Source organism: Mercenaria mercenaria, chromosome 13 (assembly GCF_021730395.1).
Source record: "Mercenaria mercenaria strain notata chromosome 13, MADL_Memer_1, whole genome shotgun sequence".
NCBI lineage: Eukaryota > Metazoa > Mollusca > Bivalvia > Venerida > Veneridae > Mercenaria > Mercenaria mercenaria.
This window is the reverse complement of record NC_069373.1, coordinates 69,513,657-69,538,617: the sequence shown is the minus strand read 5'-3', so window position 1 is coordinate 69,538,617 and position 24,961 is coordinate 69,513,657. Positions and strand designations below refer to the sequence as shown.

Here is a 24,961-nt window from a genome sequence, read left to right as displayed (position 1 = left end):
TCCTCCATAATTTATGTTTGTTCTGAATGTTCATTTAAAAAATATTTCATCAATGTCGAAATTTCTTTATAATTTATCAAATGTCGTATGTGCAAGTAGCTGTATCGACAAAACGTTTAGCTGTCAATCTCGGGGTTGTTGGTTCGAGGCCTGCGTCTGAAAAAATTGTTTTTATCAAATTTTGTCTGCAAACTTTACAGGTAGATTTACACTTATTTGTTTAAACTGTATGGTCCATTTCTTGAAAGAAATTCATTTTTGATCAAGATAATCGTTGTAGAAAATGTTTAATAAAAATCTTCAAGTATCTAAGATTAAAAAAAACATGGTACTTGTGAAAGTTAGTACTACAAGAGAAATCAATCAAATGCTACAAGAATAAAAGCAATATTGATAATATAACATTTCACTGATTTTAAAATGAAAGCCAATGGTCTAAGGTAATTTTGAACTCGTGGTACCGTGCTTGGAAGTCAGACACCATCACAACTACACCACCATATCATTGATACAGGTTATTGTAGTAATATAGGTCGTAACCAAATGAAAACCCGCTAAAATATTGGCGAAGATTAATGAGTGCCAGGTCAGTACTTACAAACATCACGTGATAGTGAGAGGAAATAACACCGAACATGATAATCACGCCATAATACGTAAGTAATTTATTTCTAGGAAAACAACGATTTTATACAGAAGTAGAATAAAAAAATATTTTTGGAACATCAAATATGTATGATAGATGATTTCTGCCATTTTGCGTTTTCGACCCATGACCCCGCCGAACGAAAACACGAGAATTAACATGTTAAAATGACGAGGGCGCGGGGCGAAACTCGCTATTTAGAGGGGGCGGAGCGAAAACACGATAATTAGCGAGGTCGCGAGGCGAAAAGTCGACATTTAGTTACTGCAATGGCGGGGGCGCGGTGCGAAATCTCGATTTTTGAAGAGCGCTAATTATCGTGTTTTCACCCCGGGCCCTCGGCATTTTAGTTACTAAATCTCGAGTTTTCGCCAAGCGACCCCGACAATTAGCGAGTTTTGCTCAACGCCCTCGCCATTGTTATGCTTAAATTTCGCCTTTTCGCCCCGCAACCTCGATAATTAGCGGGTTGTCGCCCCGCGACCCCGCCGTTTTATTTCTCTAATTTCGACTTTTCGCAACGCGACTTTTTGCATTTTTCTTTTGTAAGTGTTACATGTTGCAATTATCTGCGTGGCTGAACTGTGCCATTTCGACTTTTCGCCACGCGGGGCGAAAACTCGCTTTTTACCGGGGGCGCGGAGCGAAAACACGATAATCAGCACTGCGAAAAGTTACCGCCATTAGAGTTGCTAAATGTCCACTCCCCACTCCCCTCGAACCCGTTAAATATCGAGTTTTCGCTCCGCGCATCCGCCATCTTAACTTGTTAAATCTCGTGTTTTCGCTCGACGGGGTCGTGGGGCGAAATCGCAAAATGGCACAAATCAGCCACCATAAATATGCGACATAAAGTTGAATATAGGAAACGTTTAATTTTGTAAAATCTCACACCACGATGTGTGGGATAGTCGCCTTAAGAGTTAATAGATTAAAACAAAATCCGATGGGTTAAGGACATCTTTTCATATTGCATTCTTAACACGGAGGTCACATTATAGTCTTTTATCTTGACAAGTTAATGCATTGCTTAAGACATGCGATACGAAAAATGTATTAATCTTACGATTAAACAGTGACAAAATGGCAACTGCAAAATTTGTGCAATGTGAATGTTCTGTCGTAATTTCACTTTTTTAAGTCGACTTATTTAATATCATATCTTTTTTTGCAGCTGTAAAACAAGGAGTGATCTTTGCATTATTTTATACCTGTGTAAATTCACCTATTTTGATACTTCAAAGTTAATGACGATAAACGATGAATATTTCTTCCTAAAGTGAATTCCTTGAAATATACAACGTACTTTTCTTTCCAGTGTAGATATACGATATGTAACACAGTCACCACATGGTTGTCATTGTATCACAATAACAGAGGCTGTAGTAGACTTTGATTTTCAACGTTCCTGCATTTTAGCGTGGATAAAAGATATAAAAAGGCAGCTATCTAAAAACATGAAATAATAACGCTAAATGTTAGGGAAAAACCTTTATTTCTTTGAATAAACTAATTAAAAACTTGCTCCTTCGTAACTAGAAATTAGCTGGTCTGTTCCAAATGAGTCAGTCGTAGCCGTATTAGAAATGGGACTTCCGCACTTTGATCTACGGGAATAGAGAATCTAAGGAAGTTATAGACCATCTGGGAGTTCGAACACTCATGCAACACTGTATCGGTATCATAAACACAATTTAGCAAATGTATATTCCGTTGTTGCGTAATTCTCGTAAGTGCAAATAGTTTACATGACATAACCCTTAGGATCAAAAATTGGAATAACGCCAGGGTTTTAAAATGATTGCGGCGTGTTTTATCAAAAATATAAAAAATAGTTTACTTGTAATTCCTACTAACTTTACTTAAACCGTACTGTTGATGAATACAAAGACAAGCGTCTACAGTCTTTTACGAAAATTATTTTAAGCAAGACGTTTTCAGCATCAGAACAGCAGACGATCCGGTTAAGTACCCGATATATACTTAAAAAATCCGGACAATAAAATTCAATCCAGTTTCAAAGAATTTCATCGCAGTTAAATACCCGGATCTGATAGACCATATTTAGAGACTCTCAAAATCTTGAAAATCGCTGATATCTTGTTTCCGTACTCGGCTACAACCATACAATAATCTATATGTTTATTTTTTACTTAGTTAAAATTTGTTTGCAGTGAAGATAACATTTCAAAAGCATGAGTATATATACAACTGAAAAATTGTCATTATTAAGATTTTTTCGGCGAACACCGTCTAAGAACGAATTCGTTACCTATGCCACGTGACTTCAGTTTGCAAATCAAACTACTTGATAACGCATTATAGATAATTTATCAAAATGGAAGATTTATGCAACACTCTGCCTGATTGGACGAGAGTGTCAATTTCTTTCACTCTGTTGATTGTTCTACGCTGAGTGAAATGTAGACAAAGCGTTTATCCTAAACGACGCTGTTCACAGCTTTAAAGCTAACTTTGGCTCAGTATATTTAGCAAGAATATTGATATATCTCAAAATGATAAGTAAGTTTAATAAATATGATAAAAACCTGTTCAAATACCAACATATATCAAATTAAAGAAAGAGCTGAATACGGTCTGCGTATCACATGAATAAGGGTGTGATAAGAGTCTTTTATGTAGAGAAGTGCTTTTTAAAAGATTTTCCTTGTTACAATTGTCGTCTGTATATGAAAAGGTTTCTTGCTTTTGTGACTTATTCAGATTGTATATTAAAATGAGTACTTGTTTGCTTTGATATATTTGTTATAAATTATTTAACTGATTTATTATATATGAATATTTTTCTTTAGTATGGTATGCAAATATTGAACTCAGTTGAAATCTGTTTTATTATGTATATGCTATATAATGACTGAATCTTATTACACTGAAATCAAGGTACGCTGCATACAGTTTATCTATGTGATATGTCTACGGTCAAACTTTGCTTATGAAACAGAAATATTGAAATAATTACAATTGTATGTTTTGCTTGACCTTCACTTTTTTATAGGTGTGACGTCATTGTCCAAAGATTCATGAATAGCGAATATGCATTTGTGAAAGCGGGATCAGTTGGCCTATTTTAGAAATAAATAAAAATAATAAATAAAAAAATCCTTTAATTGATTTTTTCTCATGTATTCTAATCAAACTTGATTTGTAGCATCTTTATTAGGCCCGCAGCCAACTTTGTTCAGCTGGGACATTTGACCCCTTTTAGGGGCTGCTAGAGCTAAAACTAGAAATGCCTTTATACAGCGTCTCATGAACAGCTTGGTGAATCTTTGTAATACTTAGTCTGGAGCATCATTATAAGGTCCTCTTCCAAATTTATTTATATAGGAACTTGGGCCCTATTAGGGACCACTATAGCTAAAAGTAGATATGCCTTTCTTCGCATTAACCACTAAAATGTAATGGATTTTTATCAAACTCGATTGTGTAACAATATCGTAAGGTCTCCTGCTATTTTGTTACAAATGGGGATAGGGACCAATTTAGCTAAAAATATAAACACGTTTAATGACCTCTTCTCATGAACCGCTTCATGAATCTTCATCAAACTACTGCTGTAATTATTCGTCTAAGGATAAACGAAACAAAATTGCAACCCTACGAAACCTTTGCGAAAAATTAAAAGAGAACCATTTAAATTGTTAAAGTGCGCGGTGTTTAGTTTTGCAATTTGAAAAATGTTAGATGAAAGATGAATGTTAGATGAAAAGTTCATAAACTTCTTTCCTTATTACAATTCGCCGACCATCATTTTTAAAGATATTTCTTGTTTCGAAATGCAAAGTGTTTAAACCTGTCTTTCAGTTTCTTTTGTCTGTGTGAAATACAATATTAACATAATCTAATTTGGCGTTCAAGCCTCAAACATCACAGCCTTCAAATTAGACATAAACAATAACCTGAATTCTGATATTCTTCTAGATTTAGGGTCTTCCTTACTCAGAAATTGGTAAACGCTTACTAACGTTACGTTGATACAGTGTATATACTATATGAATAGTTCCCATTTTTATAAGATTGTCATGCCTTTTCATACTTACTTATAAATGGATGTGATATAGAAAGAAAGATAACAGCCTAGATAATAGTAGATTTTTTTTTTTGCTATGTATCATTTGTAGCCCTGTGCTCATTTTGCTTTAAATGCTCCTGCGTCCTTTCCTGAATGTCTTTTTTCTTCGACCCTTTCTTTTGCATCTCCGTTTCTTCAAAGTTGACTTTCTTCTCTACCTTAAGCTCCCGAGTTAACGAAAAATGTTTTTTAATTAATGTAATTGTCTGCAAAGTCCATAAATTGTTACAATCAAACAATACCTACTTAACCATATGCGTACACAATCTGCACCATAACAATGTCTTTTCATGTATCTAACAAATCTTTCTGGGGTAATTTATCAGAAACCTTTTTATTTTGCTCAGAAGCAATTATATTTGTATTTTCACTTAAATGAACAACAAAGTGTTGTTTATTTATAATAACGTTGACTACCCTGGACATTTAAAGCTCTGAGATATGTGTAATAGAGTTCCGCTTAGGCCGATGCTTGGGGGGACGGGGGGGGGGGGGGATGCGCATGAGAGGTGTTGCGCGTTTCATTACCTCTCATGAACGGACTCAATCAAACCGAGTCTGCTGTTATTCTTTTTGGTGCATTCTTTGCTTCCAAGGGATCTTTTTACAGATTTTATTATTTGTAAATATTTGTTACATTTGAAAGAAAAAAAGAATGAGTTATGTTGTATCGTGTTAGCTCCATTTGATAAAATCATGCCACCGAGATATGAATTATGTCAATTATATTCACAATTAATGAAAACTGCTTTGGACACTTTAAAAACAATAATGAGCAATGTTTTCCTTCTCTTGTTGGGAGTTATTATATGGTTAGTCATTCTATAATAAACTTATTGTCCAACAGAAAAAAACCCACATTATTTACGTATTCCAAATACATATATATAATTTATGTAACACAAATTTTAAGGTAAACAAGAGCAAATTTGCTTTGCCGGTTTAAAAAACAACAACTGCACTTTTCTCTTTAAAAGTTTTGATTAAACAGCTTGTAATAAGAAACACATGCATTTTGTATTTTGAAATAAAAACGTAGACTCTTATAGTCCTAGAGTCACTAAGACATTGACCTTCGACTTCTTGAAAAATAAAGGGCCATTTACTGACTATATATAATAAGGTTAATGTGAAATTTGATGTCTGTAGGCACAAGCATTATCCGTATCATTTATGTCACGGTTACTGTAATCTGCACGGAAAATCTCAAAAATTAAAGTAAAAATCCTAGAGAGTTTTAGAGAATCCTAAATGTGAAAAAGGTTAACAGAACTAAGGCCAAGCTTGAAGATTTGTATGAATACTTTAAAGAAATGAATTTTGTACAAGACGCCGATGATAATGATAATGTTGATGCTGTATTTGTTGATGTAAACAATGTATTGAATCAACCAATTACTTTGTTTGAAATTGACAAGGCAGTTAGGAATCTTCAGATCAATAAATCCAGTGGTACTGATTGTATGTTGAATGAACATATCAAGTATTCTTTTCCAAAGTTAAAATATGTGTTGCTTAAATTATTCAATATCATTTTTAATACCGGAATTGTTCCAAACTCCTGGACTGTAGGGAAAATTATACCAATTTTTAAAAATAAGGGAGATAGTTCTAATCCATGCAATTACAGACCAATAACACTGTTAAGCTGTTTGCGGAAAGTTTTTACACTTATTTTAAACACTAGGTTAGAAACATTTACAGCAGAAAACAATATAATAAATCAATTTCAAGCAGGATTCAGAAAAAACTACTCGACAGTTGATAACATGTTTGTTTTAAATACTATAATAGAATTATTGAGACATAGTAAAAAGACCTTTTTTGTGCCTTTTTAGATTTAAAAGGGGCCTTTGATACAGTGTGGCGAAACGGCCTGTGGGCAAAACTTATTCTAAACAATATAAATGGAAATCTTTTACGTATTATTATGAATATGTACAACAAAAGCGAAGTCGTGTATTTTTTCTAATCGTATGACATCTGATTACTTCCCTTGCAATGTTGGTGTAAGGCAAGGAGAAAACTTGTCTCCCCTGTTATTTTCACTCTATTTGAACGACTTGCCTGAATTTATATTAAACAGCAACCTAGTACATGGTGTTAGATGTGACAAACACATATTAGATAATAACCTTGTAAATTTTGTTAAACTATTTGTACTTTTATACGCAGATGACACTGTGATTTTATCTGAATCTGCTTCAGATTTACAATCAGCACTCAATGTTTATGCGACTTACTGTGAACAATATAAATTAGTTTTAAACACGAGTAAGACTAAAATCCTTGTATTCTCTAGAGGAAGACAAAGGCATTATAATTTCACCTATAATGGCGAAAACATAGAAATAGTATCACAGTTTAAATATCTTGGTGTTTTATTCAACAGATCTGGTTCTTTTTATAATACGAAAAAAGAAATTGCGAAACAAGCAACAAAGGCTATGTATAGTCTTATTAAAAAGCCAAGTCCCTTTGTCTACCTATCGATACCCAAATCGATCTATTTAGTAGCATTGTTAAACCTATATTGTTGTATGGTTGTGAAATATGGGGATATGGAAATATTGAAGTTATAGAACGTGTTCAACTTAAGTTTTTAAAAACTGTTTTAAAGGTTAAATCTAGTACGCCAAATAGTATTGTGTATGGTGAAACAGGTGTAAAACCTATTGCAATTGATATTAAGACAAGAATTATTTCATTCTGGGCAAAAACTGCATCATGCAACGATGTAAAACTCACCAAGGATATGTATTTATTACTGTTCGGACATTATAAGTATTCAAACCCAGTTGCAAACAATTCAAGAAAATTTCTTTGGATTAGAATTGTTCAGAATATATTTATAAGCTGTGGAATGTCGAACATTTTTGAGTCCCAGTCTTTTCCGAATTTTAAATGGTTGGTTAAGTCTGTCAAGCAAAAGCTATTTGATCTTTTTTTGAACGATTGGCATTCAAATTTAGAAAATTCATCTAGCTGTAGGACATATAAACTTTTCAAACATGAATTTTGTTTTGAAAAATATCGTACCTGTACAGATCATAGATATCTTAATTATATCATAAAATTCAGAACAAAAAAAACATAAACTTCCTGTTGAGACAGGAAGCTGGAATAGAACTCCATATGATGAGAGAAAATGTACCCTATGTAATTCAAATATTGGTGACGAATTTCATTACTTACTTGAATGTTCTATATTAAATACGCTAAGGAAAAAATATATCAAACAGCAATTCATTCGTTGTCCAAATATTATTACATTCTGTAGAATTATCAATACAGATACAAATAATTATGTTCTTTATAGAAAGTTTTGTCTATTTGTAAAAGAGATTATACAGATGTTTCAACATTGACATTTCATATGTACAAATATTCAGATTCGGGTCCTACTCCCGCTTTGTAACGATTTACTATTTTTAAAACAGTGAATAACACATGCCTCACTATGTATTTGTATAATTTGGTGCCTCATATTGTCATGTATACCATGAAATGAGAGAAATAAATATTGTATTGTATTGTAAAAAAAAAATCTAACCTTATAAGTAAAGAGGTCATTTACTGACAACAGATAATAAGGTTATGATGTTTGACGGGCGTATCAATTGATCGAGGACCGTTTTAGTCCCGAGCACACTATGACGATAGCCTGTGACATACTGACCCCTAAAACAATCCTAAAACAATAAAGAGTATCTACTAAACAGAGGCAACCATCCTGAGAAATGTGATAATCCAAGAGCACAGAATTCGCTTTCTCCACTTATTCATTTGAATCTATTTTCAGTTTTGAGATCACTCTGACCTTGAACATCGATTTACTAATGCTAAAAGCAGTAGGTGTTATTTAATGACAAGACACTTAACTTTGAAGTTGGACTACTGTAGCCCAGAGCATTGTCTAGTTATTGATTTAAACTCGTTACAGTCTCAAGGTCGGTCATTGCTACCATGACCTTTAACCTACTGAACCAAAAAAAACACAGGGGTTATATACTGACCAAAAGCAATTATTCTATGAAAAAGAAAATGTGATAACTCCATAGGTCGCCAAACACGACAAAAATGAAAATGTTGCAGGCTTGGTTTGACGGTAATGGAAAATGCACGCTACCGTTTATGCTATCTAGTGCTTTGTTGAGCAGAAGTCAACATATCAAGCCGACCAGGCCATTGCATTATTTAGTTACTGGTGTTTCTTGACGGACCGGCAAATGAACCGACAAAACAAAAATCCCACAAGTCTTCTTCCAGGGGAAGTTTATGTATATGTTATATCAACATATTTTCAAAATTTAAAAAATGTTTCAATTGACTACTGATATCAGTTTTTGCCTGGTCAAGCACCTTCGTAGGAGTCAAGATGAAGTAATGAGAGGTTTATTTATGACCATTAGTTTTTCAATATCCTGGAAAATCCTCGATTTCTTATCTGTCAAAATTTAAAGTAAATAATCATTTTTTTCAATATAATCTGATGGTGTTTGTAGAATAAAATATATATTTTCCTGTCATTGACATAATATCTTAAATCAAACAAAATTGTTTCATTCTTAGTACAATACTTCTTAGAACGAAAAATTCAATAATTCTCGAAAATGAAATTGATTAAGCCATATTAAATATGATTGACGTACACTTGTATGCAAGAATGAGACGTAAATAAAGATTATTGAGTTTAATCGCTCAAGATTAAACTGTTTATCTAGCACAAAAGAATAATTAAGTTTGTTAACTGGTTTTTAATTAGATGACGTAATATAATGAGAAGACGAGCACGCGCTTAGAGCGCCATCTATTATGAAAAGATAGCACACGCTTGGAGCGTCCTCTTTCTCGCTGGCTTCCAACGAAAGTAGACACGCTTTTGGTGCTATGTCAAAAATTTTAATTTAAGTCTCTAAAAAACACCACCCACCCTCCCCCTCTTATTTTCAATAGTTTGTTGTCCTCTTTTTTGTATATTTTCAGCTCCAACTCCAATTTGCCATGGCTGTGGATGCGTCATGGAAATGCATACTTCCTGAGAAGATACATACATGTACTTATGGAAGAAATGGAAACAATATATACAGACTATACACTATATAGTTTAATTGTTTTGCTACCGTTGCCGGAGCAAAAAGCTAAATCTTAAACTCGAAGTGTGGAAGTGCTTTTACATAAGAACAATAGCTGCAAGAATTATGACATTCGTTGGCCTTTTTAAACGCATAAAAATTCGCTCTGCTACCGTTGCCGGAGCAGAAGTTTTACATAAAAAGACTTACGAATTATCATCAATGCATTTATTTATAAATTTATCAAAAATTAATATATATTCACAGCCATGACCAATATATGCCACTGTCTAAAAAATAAATTTCATCAAACTTTATTATCTGTAGTTTGTTTCTTTTGTTGCTGGATAAATAAAACTACACAAGATCACAAAGCATGACAGGTATGTGAGGTAATTTCGTGATCTGTCTTTCTATTGAAAGTTGAGTTTGATTCGGAGGGGATTACTTTTATTTACACTGTCCCTTGTCTTTGGAACATGGTGGGGGGTAAGAGCGAGGTTGAGTGCGTACCATAAACCGGTTTAAGCTCCCCAGTGGTGTTTTTGCCACTGACCGTTCCAAGGTGGTGCCCCACTGTGTTCCTTTGTTTGTTCCTTTTGTCCTCGTGTGTTGGCTTTGTGTGCGAGTGAGTGTGTGTTTGTGGTGTGCACGTCTGTGTGCTGTGGGTTTCTTCGGGGAGGCTGCGTATTTGGTACGTGGCATTCCCTGTTTGATATTTGTCTTTGTTTTGTTTTTTTTACCAGCCCAAGCCTGTGATTCGTACGTTGGTGTGAATTGTTAGTAAAAGCAAATAAAGGCATAGTCGTTTTATTTTACAAGATTGTAGACTGATTTATTATCAAAATGTTTTATCTATAGTTATTTATGCACAAATCAAAACTTCTAACGCCACACCGTCACTCCCTCAAGTTTTAAAAAATATCATTTATTTTACTACATTATATAAGATGTAGTACATCTGTGATATTTCTTAGACGTTTAGACAAACATCTTGTAAAAGATGTCCAAAAAATCGAGCAAGGACCTCTGCTAAGTTTTTAAAAAGTCACAAATATACAGATGCAGGGTTTATTTTCATTCAACGACCAAACATCTCATTTATAACGGATGCAGAGTTTTGACGTATCAAAAGAAATTCAAATCTTTATTTCAAAATGTCAAGATAAAATCTTAGTTTTTATCATTTATTTAAGTGTCTTATAACAAAATTCGCTCCTTTGAAAAATGTAAAACTATAAGTTTCTTACATTTTAAAACTGAGTACACAAAACGATGCTGAAGCATCACTCGATTTTATTGATTTTATTTTTTCAACATATACTTTTCTACATATGTTAGAAAATTTATAGATGTATTCTAATATTTATAAGGACATTGTCAAAATATGTCGGAGGAAGTTAGAAGATTCGATAAGCACACATGTATATTGAACTGTCTTGTTTTAATGTAGATATATCATCTGTTTTTTGGTTCCTTTTTAGCAATCTTAATGAAGCCTTTAATGTGTTATGAATTTTAGTTTTAAGGTACTGCTGCGTTAATTTTGTAATGTATATGCTAGTGATGGCTAATAATTAGTAATATTATAATGACATTGGCATATGAAAAAATTACTGGAGTGGCTTTAGAATAGTTTGCACCTATGTAGCACAGTCATGACAGAAAAAGTCTTAACTGCTAACATAAACTACAAAAATAAGAAAATGCAATTTAAGCAGATGATACGTGATAAATTACTTCAGCATAACTGCAGGTAATCATTTTTACAGTGGATGAATACTAAATCTGCAACAAACTGCGAATCTTTACCTTTTGGTTTTAGTATTTTATACATTTCGAAAATGAACTTATCAGATAATGAGATTTATACCAAGTTTAAGGTACGAAAAACATGATCAAGGTTATCAGATAGAAAGAAAAAAATGAAGTTTTCATATTTTCTAGGTTATCTTTATGTTATTTGCTCTAAGTGGTTGTAAATATTTTAGAAGACATGAACTTAGCCTGATTATAATGTCATATCTGACTTTCCTTAACCGTAACACGGTTACCTTAAGCCATTGTGCTCTTATCTTTTGTTGCGTCATTTAATTTTATTAAACGTCAATGAAGATATTCGTATCCGAATTGCATTCCTAAAGCAAATTACTTGTTGCTTTTTTTCCTGGACAAGTACGTATAACGTACCAACTAAGGAATGTGGTTTTGAAATTGCATTACAATAAAGACTCAGAAAACCGGATCCTGTCCGGACCAAGTCAAACTTTTTCTTATTTTAAGAATATGTAGATTATTAAATTCAAAACGGAGATATGTAACTGTGAGGTTTTAAAGCACTGAACTCTCCGAAAGTGTGATCCCTTTATTCAGTTCGGAATTCATTCTATACATCAATAAATGCACAATTGTTTTGTAGAGAAATATACATGTTTTATATGCTGCCCAATGTTAATGTAAGACAACTCTCTTTCTATAATTTGATGTTGTTTGGTTTGTTTTCAAAATATGGAGCTATCAAAATGGTAATAAAGAAATTTCTTTAAGTCTGCTACGTATGGATTTATGTAACATAACGTGACGTCTACGGTTTGGAATGTTACAATGAAAACATGTTTATTTCTCTAATTTCATATTTATCAGGTTTTACTGTTTCCGTGCATCTTTTGTTATCAATAATCAACGCATTTCCAATAAAACATGCCTGCCGTTTTGACATGCCCGCATGAAACATTCACCCTGCATGTGCTCGTGGCTCTAACAAGATCCGTGATTGAGTCTTTCAACATTTTTAAGTACCTTTTTATGTATAAAGTTTAACAGTCCTGTGTGAAACATTTAGAATAAAATATTTACAGATGAGATTAGTGCATGAGGAAATCGGGTTAATCGTCCTTTTCGTCACGCCTCAATGATTTTGACACCGATGTCGAATTTTCTACTTTTAAGTTGTCGGTAACGATGAATTTGAAGAGTAAATAATGTCAAAATTGTTTGCATAGATGGAACTGACAAAACATTAAATCGTACCCATTAAAGTTTTCTTAAGTTTGCACAGTTTTAATTCAGTTCTGTTTTAAAAAGGTAAAAGACCAGTATGTGACATCATTTTTATTTGAAATTTTAAGTGTTCAAAAACAGAATTATTATCCGATTAATCTTATCAGTTTTCGAACCAGCATATTTACACTTGTTGTAACACGATTACGGCATAAACTTGATAAAGTACAACAAATGTGTGATTGGTCAATATATAGGCCTAATTATTATATGACCACTTAATAACTCATAAGCTTAAGATAAAAATTAACAAACATTTAAATATGCAATTAACGATGTTCGTAAATTTTTGAAATAACATCATTTGCCGGTGCAAAAGTTCTTTTTATACAAACCCGTATATCAAACGTTCGGTGATTGTCTGTTATTTTTTCTACAGTTGAGGTAATTCTTCCAAATTTTTAATCACATATTAAGTTCTATTATACTTTCTTTCCATAATTTGTTCCCAAGATTCCGTGTTTTGCATATTACGTCGTTGATTTCTTAACCTGCGTCTTTGTGCACGTGACAATGATCTGTGCCGAGCTCCTTCGAGAATGATACGCTGGCGTGAGACAGGTTCTAAGGATACATTGTTCGTAATATCAGTATCAACTGCAAACAAAAGTAATCAACAATATTAGAACTACACAAAATCTGTTTTAAAATAACAACAAATTACGTTCCCGTTACCATTTCTGTCCATGCGCAAATGAGGATGCGATTCATCAATCTGTAGATAGTTGTTATTACCAAGAACGCTTAAAACATTAAACCTTATATCAATATTAACACGGAAAACAACAGTTGGTATCAAAACTTAACTCCATATTTTCAAGTCAACTATAATTTTTATAATTATTTTTATCAAAGTAATACAGTATTACATATACTCCAAGTGCATTTAGTTTCAATTTCCTGTGGTATTTCTACTAGTCCTACCTACTTATCTACCTATCTATCTATCCATCTATCAATCTAGGTGGCTAACATCGGGTCTGCTTTGCAGATTGTCATAGTGTCGAATTTCGAGCTGTCAAAATAATTCTCGCAAATGGCGAAATGGCTTTTATTTCATAACTTTATCATATAACTTTTGGGGTTAAGCGTAAATGATTTGCAATGTTTTGTACATTTATATTTTAACCATTTTGTTTTCTGTTGATTTACTTGCTGATCTGAAATTCGTACAGAAAGCAAGCTCCAGAAATCTGAAATGCACTGTTGAACATTCAGACGTGTCATTTACGTATAACAAGGTCAATGTTTGAACGGAGAAAATTCAGGAGATCGTATTAGTCACACAGGTAATCACATAATTCAAACAAGTTGGTGCTAACTGATGTGAAGAGTTTCCTAGACAATTTGCTTTTAATACTAAAGTGTCATTTATGAATACCACAAAGTTTGTTTAGGGACAAGGATTCAAACAAATGCAAGAGTGAGAGTTTTGTACACCTGCAGGCCATATAACGAACTTTCAGATATTTGGAGACTTCATTGTAACATTCAAATGACTGAAATCAGATTATGCATAAAGATGAATAAGACTACAATTAAGACTCTACACTGTATTGTTGTATTATTGATATGGCATAGTTTTTAAAGGTGAACCAATGTTTTCAAAAAGAAAACTTATAGATAAGGAAAATCTGCCCTCTAGTCAGCTACGGTTCTTGAAAGATCATGTATCCTTTGGACTTTCAGATACATGATCATTCAGTCTGTCTTTGAATGCAATGTTACACTGGTCTAAATTTCTTTCGTATGCCAACTCCACGATGTCAAACACTCTGTAACCTTGGTCTGAATTCCTTCATGTATCACGACGTCCGCGTTAATCAACCTCTTACCTTTGTCTGAATTCCTTCATGTATCACGACGTCCGCGTTAATCAACCTCTTACCTTTGTCTAAATTCCTTTCGATGCCCACACAATAGTATTACGACGTCATATTTATCATTCCCGGACCTTAATCTGAATTTAATGCCCAAATAAAAAGTTATGACGAACTTGGAAATTACTCATGTTGATTCGAATTCTTCTTGGAAGCCCAAACAATCAAACGGCTACATCCTGTTTTGATCTATATTTCTTCCCGGACACGGTAACAAACGTATGACAACCTCTTATTACGGTAGGAATTTATGCTCAGCTCATCCTTAACCGTAAGGCGACGTCAATGACAGTCAATCTCTTACCTTGGTCTGAATGTCTTCCCGGATGTCTTAACTGTAATGAAACGTCCGTGTCAATCACCCTCTGCGTACAAACACATGCAATAGGCCAATCTGTCAGCCATTTGTCTAGACCGTCCTCAGTCACCTGGATGTCTGAATATTAAACAGAAGCAGAATATGTTGTATGCTTTATTTTAGTATATAGAGCCGACTTGTATCAGGCAATGAAAAACTGGTTTCTTCAATTGTAATTGTCGATATAGAGCATTTTATCCTACCACTGCGCATTTATCAGGCCGATATCAGCTTGGGGTTTATTCAGTCAATAGAGGTTTATACGTTCAATGCAACTTACGGACTATCTTTTTCAAGTATTTGTACTATAGGCTGTGTAAACTGGGTCAAGAGTTAAAAGCTCAAATATTTTATCGTTTCATGAGAACAGCCACGGTAAAAAAAATTAGTACACACTTTTCTAGTACCTCAATACGGAATGGTACGGTGACAGCTTTTGTCTGGATGAATAGACTAAGACTTTGTGTATAGTGGCTTTTTCACATCCAGTTTTAAGCAGTCGTTTATTGTAATTATTCGTGGTGGAAGGAATTTCATGTACCTCACATTGTCTTGTACGGAAATAGCGTAAGTTAGAGACTGCGGGCATTTTAATTCATCCCAGGCTTGGTTTTCGGCTGTATTTTATCCGAGTCAAAACCACTTTGCTTGTTTTGTACACGAATGCCCTGTGGTTTATGATACACAGAAGGCAAAGTATGAGGTGAGGGTTAATGCTTTTATTGTAATCAATCCTGTGTAACTGAATCAAACAACACAGATTTTATTGACTGCGTGATAAATAGAATATTGTGTTACTGCCTTTCGGCAAGCTTTTCTCCAACTTCGCGGAGAAAGACAGTAACCTAATATTCCCTACATATGTTTGTGATAATTATTTGGTTGCATACCATCGCACCACCAACTCCTTCAAGGCTTTTTCAAACATGCAAATGTATTTCAAGGTTGCGTAAAGATAAGCTGTCTAAATATCATTACATGCGCAAAGACTTAAGGCTGATGTTAGTAATTGTTTGGTAAATAAGGAGACAGAAAATCTCTGCATAAAGGAGTCCATATTAAAATGAAGTGTCTGAAATATAACAAGCAAGTTTAGTATATTTTATTCCCCGCCGAATATGTTGTTCTGTGAATGAGGGGACAAATGTTCGAAAGATGTAACAATTAAAGGACAATTACTCTGCATTTACTGAAAAGATCAAGAAACAATTTGCGCGTGCGTCACCGCCCTATAGAATTTGTATTAAGATTTATGGAGTACCAGCAAGAGGTGTTTTGTTAAAGGGGAATTTATAATTTTGAAAACAATTAAAAGGCAATAACTCTGGTTACTGTAGCGATGCTGACAATAGTGCCCGCATGCATTACAGCCCTACAGTGATAATTACAAAAGTGTTGATACATCAAGTGATCCAAACGTGTTGGGGTCTAGTTTTTATCCTAGAATATATCTAAAAACAAGCATATTAATGAAAACATTTCGATGTGGTCAAATGACAAAGAAATGGTAGGAGTGTCACTTTAAATTTCTTAAAAATCTTTCGGTTCATATTTTGTTAATACTGATTTATTTTAGCTCGATTTGACGAATGCTTGACGTTCATCTCGAATCGCACATATCTGATCCTGGTAGGGTTCAAACCATAGACCTCAAAGTTTACCGACCGACACCTTAACCACAAGACCATGGCTGATCTGCCTTGTCACTTCGTATAATCAGGTCAGAAGAAATCAAGTACAAAATCCTTTATACTCGTACGATGCTAACTAACTGAACTTTCTAAGGATACTTGGATAGTTTATTAAAATAGGGGTTTAATCAAACATATTTTGTTCCGAGCAATAACCTTGGGCGATAATATATTTTACCCTTTGTAGATATTTTTTGCACAAAGCAAAAGAAAGTTTATGTCATAAAATACAACAGTAATTTAAAACGTACCTTATCTTATAGCTGCCAAATGTATTAAGCGATCATCGTATTAAGCAAATATCAACAACCAATCTTTTAAAAGATAACGAAAATAAAAATTCGAATGTTTTAGATCAGAAAAGTCAACATACCAATTTTAACAAGATCACAATGTGTGCGCATTCCAAGAATAAATGCTGAAGCAAACTCAAGTCCAACGAAGGCAAAGTTACAGGTTGGATTCTCACAAACAGCATATTTAATAAATTGTGGAACTCTTGTTCTTTCTTCGTCCCATTCCTCTCTCCACGGACAAAGCGAGTGTTCACATTGCCCTAAGCAATTCCTGCTTCGTGATCGTTTCTGTCGCGAATGTCCGTCATTTTGTATATGCACTGCTTTTAAGTATTCAAACAGAGATGAAAAATTCGAAAGAACGGGGTCATAATATTCATTATGAGTTTTTCCGTTCGTTGCATTTGCTAATTTCACCGGCTCAGTGTTCTTCAAAGAATGTTTGTATTCTAGCGCATTTATATCCACGATGCTGAAAATGCTTAGTCCGTAAAATAGCATTACATATATGATGCTTATATTTAATATTCCCCGCATCGTATTAATAAATTACTATCTATATTCTTTCAAAAATAATTTCATACATTATAGTTAATAGACATGTGATTTAAATCGTTCATATAAGACAAAAATAAGTGAATACATGTCAAATTAGCTATGCAATGAAATGTTGGTATGTGTTATCAAGTCAGCAATAGATAATACAGCCATTCATGTATACACTTTCTTTATCACAAACAGGTCAATTGCAATACAATTTATACCCTCATATAAACAAAGAAATATTATTTTTTTAAATATGATCAACTTTCCTTAATGATTCGCTTTCAAGTCTTGTAAAAACTTATTTCTTTTTCTGAAGTTGGTTTATTGTGGGTTTAATTCATGTCGAAATGATTTAATCGACTTTTTCCTTTTCCGACTTAAACACTCTTCCTAAATTGTTCTGTACACGGTCGGACAGCTGGGTACCAAAGTGAGCTTATATGTCTCCCGTCAGTTCGATAAAAAATCAACAAGTGTTCTCCCTTTAATCGCAATGGATACGAAGAAAGAGTTCCAATTCTACCTTGTAATTCGGTATTAAAAGGAGAGTAGTATGATAAACGTATTCACATAAGGCAACTTTGTATGTTTATTGTATGAAATGTTAATCGTTTAATTTGCTGTACCTGTTAATTTCAGTCTCATTGTTATACGCTCTTCTCCATGAAATACTAGTACGTTACTCATTTTGCGTACACCCCAACCTGAGAAATCAACCACTGAATACGTTTGTGTATTTGTTTGATAATATATCATTTAATTACTTTATCTATCTGGAATTATAACGTCATATAAGCGACAGCAACGCATACATGTCTTTAGCTACCTTGTTAACTGTTATCTTAATCAAAATGCACAAATGGGCCAAGAGATCAGTTTGTCATATAAGATATATACAGTCAAATTGTCTATCAAGCTAGTTTGTTGCCGATGTTTGGTTTTAAATACGACCGAAATGATGTTCTCATACCGCGTAAACTAATCAATTGTTCTGCTAACCTAATTTGTCTGGCTATTAAACTTAACATTTACGCTGCCAAATATCTACAAATGGACTTTCATTCAGTTTGGGCAGTACCATTTATTATTTGTGGGGATGTTCACTGAAATTTCACTGACTTAATAGCAAACAGTGCAGACCGTGCAGGCTGATCTTTGTCTGCACTGGTCGCAGAACCAAAATCACTTGCAGCCAGCAGGCTAAAGGTTAAAATGGGAGCTTAATAATCTGTGCAGTGCCGGTGTAATGAAGTATTTCGACCCCCATAGAATAATGACCCCCCGGTCATTATTCTATAGAAAAAGTGACCCTCCGGTCATAGTATTATGACTTCCAGATCATAGTACTATGACTCCTCCACGTGAAGTAAACTGAACCTCATGAAGAATATTGATTCCCATAAAAAAACGACCCCCGGTCATTTGGACAAATTTAGTGATAACTCATGTATCTAAGGCCTATACAAGAAAATAACAATTCACAATACGTTCACAAAACACATCAGTGTCAATAATCCCTGCAAACTTCGGTATGAAGTAATTCTTCAGAAGAAAACTGCACACGAAACTGCTAGCATAGAACTTAGTATTAATAGAAGTTGCAATACTTAGCAGTGGCAGTAAAGTACGGTAGCGGCAACAATAGAAAGTAGTAGTAGTAGTAGTAGTAGTAGTAGTGGCAGTGGTAGTGGCAGTTGCAGTTGCAGTTGTAATAGCAACAGCAGCAGCAGCAACATCAGCAGCAGAGGAATAAGTGACAGCAACAACAGCAGCAGGAGAAGAGGTAGATGTACAAGACGTATTAGTGGAAGCAGGTATAGTAGTATCAGTAGTAGCAGTTGTAGTAGTAGTAGTAGTAGTAGTAGTAGTAGTAGTAGAAGAAGTAGTAGTAGAAGAAGAAGAAGTACATGTAGTAATAGCAATAGAAGTACCGGCACCAGTAGTGGTAGTACAATCAAAATGTTAACTATTGGCAATGGATGGTATTAGAGTTGTAGATCTAGTAAAATTGTCCGTTAGGTTTGGTGGGGACCACTTTTTAATATATATTATAGTCGAAAGTCTTTTTAGGGGCCGGTGTTTTACACGGAAAGAGTAACTTTTTTTAAATAGAATTATGTGCGGGAATCGATATTGTATGAGAGTTCGAATGTAGTAATTTCGGCAGTGAGTATTTTACATGGAAGGAGTCACTTTTTCTATAGAATAATAATAATTCTATGAGATTCGAAGGGAGTCATCTTTAGGGAGTCAGTATTTTACTTGGAGGGGTCGGTTTTTCTATAGAATAATGACCGGGGGTCGTTATTCTATAGAGTTTTCAAAGGGAGTCAGTTTTTTATAAGGGGAGTCAATATTTTACAGGAAAGGAGTCACATTTTCTATAGAATAATGACAGGGGGGTCGTTATTCTATGGGGGTCGAAATACTTCATTACACCGGATGTTTAGTTTACAAGTAGGAAAGATAACTTAAATGCAGACAGTTGTTCCGGCATGGTTAGACTCCTACTGTGTCAGACCACTTACTACTGGTGTACAAATTGAAAAATAAGATAATGTTTCAGTAAACAAGCCATGTTATGTTTAACCTTTTTGTGTACACAAAACATCAAAAATAAGTTTATTAGGCACACCCGCAGCACGCATTACAAATAAATATTTCATTTCTATGAACATATATAAATTAAATAGAATCAGGCAAACATGATGTAATAGCTAAAATTAGTTGCGGAATGTTTCTTCCAAAATCTTAAATCTTAGCTAGGCTTCAACCGTGCTACTGTTTGTTGACATGCAGTGACATATTTGTTATCGCCTGTTGTCTAGAAGAGTGAAAGTCAATTGTACAAGTATGTAACAAGTGAAAGAAGTATTGCCATGCAATACAAAGGCCTCTACTGGAAAGCACCTAATTTCACTACTGCAGTATAACATAATGAACTGATATCTGTCAATGATGTATAAACAATATTGTACCATATATACAGTATGTTATAACAAAACAACTGGATTAAAATTTGCATATACAAAACCCTACAGTTGTTGATTGTTTCATAACATCTATAAATAAAAACAAGAGTGCCAGAATGTCACAATATACACCCGTCACAGAAAATTTCTTCACACTAGCACCTGTATTTTCATATGGATTTTTTGGCAATATATATTAATGATACCGTATAAGTACTTATTTCTGCGGGCTTAATATTCAGCGATTTTTTTCAATAATGAGGTGGTATTAAATTTCTGCGTACCTTTTTTCTGCGGTATCTTCCTTCTCACGTTGATGGAATTTATTTCTGATTGTTTCATTGATTTCAATTAGACAGGTACTTATGTTGTAGTGATTTTGACAGTTATGTTAGCTTCCGGTTTGAAAAAAAGAGTTGACGGATACTGATGTAACATCGTCATCATCACATAATGTTAAGTGTTAACAGTCATTTTATGAATACGATCATGCAAAATAGATACAAAAATGTCTGAATCTATATATTGCAAACATTCTGTGCATTGTAATGGTATGATATTTTTTATTAATAACACCTTTTTAAAGTCCCATCAAATAACGTTAAACATGGCCATTGCTAGACGGATCGGTTGACAATAGGCACAAAGGATACAATGGATTGTGTTTGCAAAGGATACAATGAATTGTAAGCAAATTGAAACTGACAGTTGACTGCTAAATGGTGAACGAAAATCAAAAGAAAAATCTGTGTTTTTATTATGGTTTATTCAACAGCAAAAACAATAATAAAACGGTTCTATTACATTACCGTTACTACTCAATTTTCAACTTTCTTCGTCGGCATTCGACAAAAGCCGATAACGGTATCAGACATTGTCTTATACTTAACCGGGTTATAATCGTCGTATCACACTATCTCAGGACAAAATTTTCTGCGGATTTTAAATCTGCGGTCTTTATGTCTTCCACAGAAAACGCAGAAATAAAGTTCCCGCAGAAAAAAGTATTTATACGGTATAACTTATTTATAGTAACAACAAAGGGAAGTTAATCCAAAAAGAACAAAAATCTATATGATATAAGTCCACATTAAACTCTTTACCAGGTAGAGATAGGTCAAATATCACCTAAAAATTGGATGTAACATGCATGATGTACCATAGGAAAGTGGTCTCGATATTTCCCTACGGCAAGTAATAAAAAAGTTACAATATAAGCTATTTATAGTAACAGCAACAAAGGGAAGTAATTCTAAAAACAAGGGTGCCTCATGGTGGTGAACATTTGTGCCAAGTTAGATCAAAATCCCTTCATGCATGAAGAAGAAATGCTCCGGAAAAAGTCATTCTTGTATCTGACATTTGCCCTCTAAGTGTGACCTTGACCTTAGACCTAGGGACCTGGCACTTAACACTTGTGCCGAGTAATATCAGAAACCCTTTAGGGATTATTGAGTTACAGACTGGACAGGAAAAAAGCCCTTTAAACCTTTGACTTCCAAGTGTGACCTTGACCTTTTAGCTAAGGGCCCGGGTTTTGCACATGACACGTTTTCTCATCTAGAGGAATATTTGTGCCAACTGATATTTAAATCTTGTTTTGCATGACAAAGTTATAGACCGTACAGGAAAAAATCCTATTGAATAGATCTTTTATCTCCAAGTGTGACCTTGACCTTGAAGCTAGAGTTCTGGGTGTTGCGCATGACACGGCGTCTCATCATTGGGAACATTTATGCCAAGTAATATTGTAATTTCTTGATGGATGAGTTCTGTACCGGACACGAAACAGACCCTGTTCATGCCATGTTAAAGGGATTGGACTCCAGACCTTTCCATAACAAACAAGAGTGCAAGAATGTCACAATATACGCCCGTCACAGCAAATTTCTTTACTCTAGCACCTGTATTTGCAAATGGAATTTTAACTTTGTGGTTGTTTAGTAATAACTAAGTGTTTTGTTTTTCTAAGTCCGCAAAAAAATTCCTTAACAGGTAGAGATACCTTAAAATACACCTAAAATTGGAAAGTAACATCTATGTTGTACCACAGAAAAGTGGTCTTGGTTTTTCCCTACGGTCAATTATAAAAAAGTTACAATATAAGTTATTTATAGTAACAACTAAGGGAAGTTAATCTTAAAAAAAAAAAAAAAAAAAAAAAAAATCAAAAAAAAAAATTGTAAGTCCTCACAAAAATCTTTACCAGGTAGAGACTGGTCAAAATACACCTCAAAATTGGATGTAGCATGCATATTGTACTACAGAAAAGTGGTCTCGATTTTTCCCTATGACTAGTAATGAAAAAGTTACAATATAAGCTATTTATAGTAACAACAAAGGGAAGTAATTCGAAAGAAGGGAACTGCGCATGACACTTCGTCTCATCTCATGGTGTATAATTGTGTCAAGTTACATCAAAATCCCTCAATGCATGAAGAAGAAATGCTTCGGACAGTCATTCTTGTATCTGACCTTTGGCCTCTAAGTGTGACCTTGACCTTAGACCTAGGGACCTGGTTCTTGTGCATGACACTACGTCTCGTGGTGGTGAACATTTGTGCCAAGTTATATCAAAATCCCTCTATGCATGAAGAAGACATGCTCCGGACAAGGTTTTCATTCTTGTATCCTTTGACCTCTAAGTGTGACCTTGACCTTAGACCTAGAGACCTGGTTCTTGCGCATGACACTCCGCCTCATGGTGGTAAACATTTGTGCCAACTTATATCAAAATCCCTCTATGCATGAAGAAGAAATACTCCGGACAAAAATTTCATTCTTGTATCCTTTGACCTCTAAGTGTGACCTTGACCTTAGACCTAGGGACCTGGTTCTTGCGCATGACACTCCTTCTCATGATGATGAACAATTGTGCCAACTTTCATCAAAATCCCTCTATGCATGAAGAAGATATGCTCCGGACAAAGTCATTCTTGAATTTGACCTTTGACCTCTAAGTGTGACCTTGACCTTAGACCTAGGGAACTGGTTTTTGCGCATGACACTCCGTCTCATGATGGTGAACAACTGTGCCAAGTTTCATCAAAATCCCTTCATGCATGTAGAAGATATGCTCCGGACAAGGTCTGTGGACGCCGCCCGCCCGCCCGCCCGCCAGGTGCGTTCCCATAATACGTCCCGTTTTTCAAACGGGCGTATAAAAAGGATTTTTCTTAGGTATCTGGAACGTGATGCTATATTTCTTAAGAATGCTTTCAAAGTTAATTACTGACAGACTATATGTTACGGAAAGACACGAGAATTAATTGTTTTTACTATTTTTAACGATGAAAATCGAAAAGCGTTTGTAACGCTTTACTCGAGGTAAACTGCCTCGATTATAAATAGTTATGGATATTTAACACGCATTGAACACTATAAATCCTCCATAACGCTGCTGGTAGCGGCAGAGGAAATCTTCTTTATCGCCGCGGCAATCCGGGTTCGATTCCCGACGCGGTCATCTTTTTTTTCTTGATTTGGCATTTTTAAAAAAGTTTAGAAACAAAATCTCATATTCTAATGTTCATAATATGACCAAACTTCAGTATGAAAGAAAAATATTTTTAGCCAAAATCTGGAGGTCAGTGCCTTTCATATTTGCTTGCCAAGTGTGACCTTGACCTTTGAGCCAGGGGCTGAAAATTGTGAATGGCATATTGTCCTATTATGGGGTACATTTGTGCCAAGTGATATTAAAATCCCTTCATGGATAGCAGAGTTATGGACCGGACAGGAAAAATCCGTGTTGACCTTTGAGCTGCAATTGTGACCTTGACCTTTAAGCTATGGGTTCTGGAAAACTTGTGCCAAGTAATATTAAAATCCCTTAACGAATGAAAGAGTTATGGACCAGACACGAAACAGACCCTGTTCATGCCATGTTAACATTTGATTGCAAGGTGTGACATTGACCATTGAGCTAGGGGTCTGAAAGTTGTGCATGACACATCGTCTGATTATGAGGTACATTTGTGCCAAATAATATTAAAATTACTTCATGGATGGCAGACTTATGGACAGGACAGGAAAAAAGCCCTGTTGACTTTTGACCACCAATTGTGACCTTGGCATCTGTTATGCGCACGACACGTCGTCTCATCATGAAGAACATTTGTCCCACGTAATAATAAAATCCAGGACAGGACACGAAATTGCGGACGGACGGAATGACGGACGGAAAAGCGCCGAAACTGGTTTTCAACCAGTAAGGGACTAATAAAGGTATTTTTAGCTTTCAAAACATTTAATGTTCCGGTAAGATATCTGAGCAAAATGCGGATCTGTGGTCACGTTTCAAAGCAATCTATCACACCTAAAGGTAAGTATTAGACATAACTT

The 24,961-nt window shown here is 34.6% G+C and overlaps 1 protein-coding gene across 1 annotated transcript; it reads right to left on the bottom strand.

Moving 5' to 3' along the window:
• Positions 1 to 12,164: 12,164 nt before the first annotated feature.
• On the bottom strand, positions 12,165 to 17,790 carry LOC123530598 (uncharacterized). The gene is made up of 3 exons (XM_045311379.2): positions 17,177 to 17,790; positions 15,059 to 15,190; positions 12,165 to 13,471 (listed from the first exon to the last, which is right to left on the bottom strand). The coding sequence occupies exons 1-3, from the start codon at positions 17,634 to 17,636 to the stop codon at positions 13,287 to 13,289; spliced, it is 777 nt and encodes a 258-aa protein (XP_045167314.2). The 5' UTR covers positions 17,637 to 17,790; the 3' UTR covers positions 12,165 to 13,286.
• Positions 17,791 to 24,961: the final 7,171 nt, after the last annotated feature.